Genomic DNA, 4,578 nt, shown 5'->3' on the forward strand with positions numbered 1-4,578 from the left:
GTTTGTTGATCCACTCGCCTTCCAAACAAAACACATAAGCAGGATAAAATAAGTTGAGTCTATAAAATAAGTTCAGAATCTCAAACATAAATAGAAGAAAAATGAAGTCTAAAAATAAAACAAAGCTACATTGGTGTAAGTCATGAAAAGAAGGAAAGTGTTGTGTTGGGGGGGGGGATATGTGAGATCATTAAGAACTAACTGTTCTTATTCTTTGCTGACCTTTCCTGGGATTTAACCCGTTTCTTCTCTCTTCAGATGCAGTAAGAATAACAATAAATCTCAGATGTAGAGCATATTTAAATAGTAGGGGAAGTGGGATGGAATGTATAGACCAGAAAAGATGCAACTCATGTTCCTTACCTTAATTTCTAAGGGCTGTGTAATGTGACAGAGCTTTTCAGATTTTACTTGGTTAGTTAGTATTCAATGTGAAACAATGAATCGCTTCCAAAAGTCAACTTTCCCAGGTTTCAAAACGTCTCTGACATTTCTTCCCTTATATGTCAGTATGAGGACTTGCATTAAGCACGTAGATTTTTGCTATTACCATTGTGCTTTTTTCATGCTCCTAATGGGCTGGGGCTTTGTCAATATAGTCCATCAGCAGTTTGTCTTTCTAGGCCTTCCTTGTAATTCTTTGTTCAAAGACTGCAGTCTTTAAATCCCAGAAGGTTGAAATGTTTCTGCAACTGTTTTTGGGGTATTGCTATTTCTAATGTCAGATTTATATCCATTAATCCTGTTTTTGTCCAAGGTGAGAAATAGAGGGGGATTTGCTGGCATGGATGGCACATCTCACATTGTAGGAGGGGATGCAAATGCAACCTGCTGATGTTTTGTGTTATGTTTTATTGTGTCCTGTAATATTGCTCCCAGAATAGATTTGGGGACCAGAGCTGAGCATTTGCATTGTGGCAGGACTTGTGTCCAAATCTTAAACAACAGAATACCATAACCAGGGGCCAGAACAGACAGGCCAAAATAAATTACTTCGGGTCCTTGGAGGTATACGGTTTAAATGATGCATGCGTCCTAGAGGTCTGAAAACCACACCAAAGCCATGCCTCCAGTCCTAAGACTGGGCACAGCTTTGGCACAGCTTCGGCCTCTTAAATGCGAGTGTCCATAAACGCAATACCCCAAAATGACCCAAACAGCATTGATTTTGTGGCCTGTCTGTGTGGGACCCATGTTTTGTTCCGTTGTTAAGATTTGAGTTGTCTTGTAGGGACACTAAAGAAGCGTCCAGAGCAGGTGAGGGGCTGTTGTTATCGGCAGACCTGCCGGTACCTTGTGGATAATGCATGGAGGGGTCTCAGCTGGGGACGGTAGGATGATCACTAGGTGGTTCTCTGTCATTTTGTGGTTTGGTTTGTCTGGTAGTAAATGTTCGGGGTGTTTGTGTTTAATTCTTGGTTTTTATTATCAATTTGTTTCGTTCATTAGGTATTGTATATTAAGAATGTTCGTTGGAATCCAAAAGTTTTTGTCTGTCTTGTGGATCCCAACCCCAACCCGACCCCCACCCCCCCCCACCCCCCACCCCCCCCCCCACCCCCACACCCACCCCCCCACCCACCCAAAAACCCCACACCCCACACCCCACCCCCCACCCACCCCAACCAACCCCCCCCCACCACCAAAAACTCCCCCCCCCACCCCACCCCCCCCAACACAACCTCCCCAACACAGACACCCACCACCAACCCCCCACACCCCACCCCCCCCACAAACCCCCCCCCACCACCCCCCCCCCCCCCCACCCCCACCCAACCCCAGCCCCCCCCACACCCCACACCCCCCACCAGCCCCCACCCCAACCAAAACCCAACCCACCCAACCACCCCCCCACCCCCAACCACCCCCCCCACCCACACACCCACACCACCCCCCACCCCCACCACCCCCCCCCCACAACCCCCCACACCACCCCCCCACGCCCACCCACACCCCCCCCCCCCCCCCCCCCCCACCAACCCAACCCCACCCCCACCCCCCACCCCCACACCAAACCCCCACACCCACCCACCCACCCACCCCCCCCCCCCCCACCCCCCAAAACCCACCCCCCCCCCCCCCCCAACCCCCCCCCACCACCCCACCCCCCCCCACCCCGACCCACCACAACCCCCCCCCCCCAACCCCCCCCCCACCCCCACCCACCCCCCCAAAACCCCCACCCCCCCACCACACCCCCCCCCCACACAACACCACCCCCACACCCCCCCCCCCCCCCCCCACACAAACCACCAAAACCCGACAGACACAACAACCCCCCAACCCACCCCACCCCAAACGCCAACCCCACCCAACCACCCCCACCCCCCCCCCAAAACACCCACCCCCCCCCTACCACCCCCCCCCCACCCCACACCCCCACCCCCACAACCACCAACCCCACACACCCCCACAACCCCCCCCCCCCACCCCCCCCCCACCCACACCCCACCACTCCACCCCCACACCCCCCCCCCAACCAACACCACCCCCCCCAACAACACCACCCACCCCCCACCCCCCCCCACACCACCCAACCAACCCCCCCCCCCACCACAAACACCCCCCCCCGCCCCACACAAACAACCCGCACCCAACCCCCCCCACACCCACACCAACACACCCCCCCCAACCCCCCCCCCACACCACCACACAACCCCCCAACCACCCCCACCCCCCCACAACACCCCCAACCCCCCCCCCCACCCACCCCCGCCCACCACACCCCACCCTACAACCACCCACCCCCACCCCCACCACCCACCCCCACCCAACACCACACCACCCCCACACCCCCACACTCACCCCCCGCCCCAACCCGCCACCCCACCCCCCCAACAACCCCCCCCCCCCCCCAACCACCACCCCCCACCCCACCCCCCCCCACACCACCCCCCCCCCCCAAACCCCCCCCCCCACCCCCCACCACACCCCCAAACCACACAACCCCCCACACCCCCACCCCCACAACAACAACCCCGAAACAACCCCCACCACAACCGCCAACCCCCCAACCCACCAAACCCCCCACCCCCCACTTTAACCCCAACACACCCCACAACCACCCCACCCCAGCCCCACACCAAACCCACCCCCACCAACAACCCACCCCCAACACGAACCACCACACCCCCCCAACCCCCCCCCACACCAACATCAAACCACCCACCCCCCCCCCCCCCCCCCCCACCCCCACCCACCACACCCCACCCACCACAACCAACCACCCCCCCCACCCAAACAACCAAACACACCAACCCCCCCCCACACCAACACCACAGCCCCCAACACCGCCCTCCCCCGAACCCACAACCAACCCCCACCCAACCCCCCCCCCACCCCCCACCCAACCCCACCCCCCCCACACCACCCCCACCCACCACCCGCCACCCCCCCACCCCACAAACCCACCCCAACCCCCCCCCCCCCCCCACCACCCCCACCCACCCACCACCATCCACCCCCACCACCCACAACACCACCCCCCCCCCAACCCCACCCCCCAGCACCCACACCCAACACCCCCCCAACCCCCCGCCACCAACCACAACACCCCAGACAACCCCCCCCAAACCCCCCCCAACCACCACCCAAAACACCCAACAACCACCCGACCAACACCCCCGACCCCCAACCCACACCCCCCCCCCCACCAACACACCCCAGCCCCCACCCCAACCCCCCACCCCCCCCCCAGACACACCCACCCAACCCCCCACCCCCCCACCCCACCAACACGAAAAACCCACCCCACCCACCCCCACCCCACACCCCCACCAAACCGGCCAACCCACCCCAGACCCCCACCACCCCCCCGCCCCCAACCACCCCAAAACCCCCACGCCCCGCACCCAACCACCCCCCCACCCCAACCACCACCAACCAACACAACCCACCCCGCCCCCACCCCCCCCCCCACCCCACCCCCCCCCCCCCCACCCCCCACCCCACCCCACCCCACCACCACCCCACCCCAACCCACCCCCCCCCAACCCACCCCCCCCGCCCCCAACCCCCCACCACACCCCCCACACCACCACCCCCCCCCCAACCCCACCCCCCCACCCCCCTACACCACCCACCCCCGCACAAACCACCCCCCCAAAAACAACCGACCAACACCCCCCCCCAACCACCCACAACCCACCCACCCACCACGCCCCAAACCCAACAACCCCCCCCACCCCCCGCCCCCCACCACCCCCACACCACACCACGCCCCCCCACACACCACCCCAACCCACCCCACCCACCACCCCACACCCACCCACCCCCCCCCCCTACACCCACCCACACACAACCCCCCCCCACAACCCCCCACCCCACCCCCCCCCCAACCCACCCCACCAAAACCCCCCCCCCACACCAACCCACACCCACAACCCCAACCCCCCCCCCCCCCCCCCCCACCCCCACAACCCAACAACACCACCACCCCCACCCCCCCGAACCCCCACCCCACCACCCCCCCCCCCCCCCCACACCACCACACCCACCCACCCCCACCCCCCAAAACCACCAACCACCCACACACCCCCCCCCCCCCCCACCCAACCACACCCCCCCCCCCCCAAACCC

The 4,578-nt window shown here is 62.7% G+C and overlaps 1 protein-coding gene across 1 annotated transcript; it reads left to right on the forward strand.

The window, feature by feature from the left end:
- Positions 1-1,618: 1,618 nt before the first annotated feature.
- Positions 1,619-4,005, forward strand: LOC121925581 (basic proline-rich protein-like; the record flags this gene model as incomplete). The annotated part of the gene is made up of 6 exons (XM_042457892.1): positions 1,619-2,240; positions 2,406-2,528; positions 2,842-2,923; positions 3,165-3,197; positions 3,316-3,491; positions 3,896-4,005. Coding segments are annotated over 6 exons (1,146 nt in total), but the record flags the coding sequence as incomplete, so codon positions are not given.
- Positions 4,006-4,578: the final 573 nt, after the last annotated feature.

The sequence above is a fragment of the Sceloporus undulatus genome, chromosome 3 (genome assembly GCF_019175285.1).
Source record: "Sceloporus undulatus isolate JIND9_A2432 ecotype Alabama chromosome 3, SceUnd_v1.1, whole genome shotgun sequence".
In the NCBI taxonomy this organism is placed as follows: Eukaryota; Metazoa; Chordata; class Lepidosauria; order Squamata; family Phrynosomatidae; genus Sceloporus; species Sceloporus undulatus.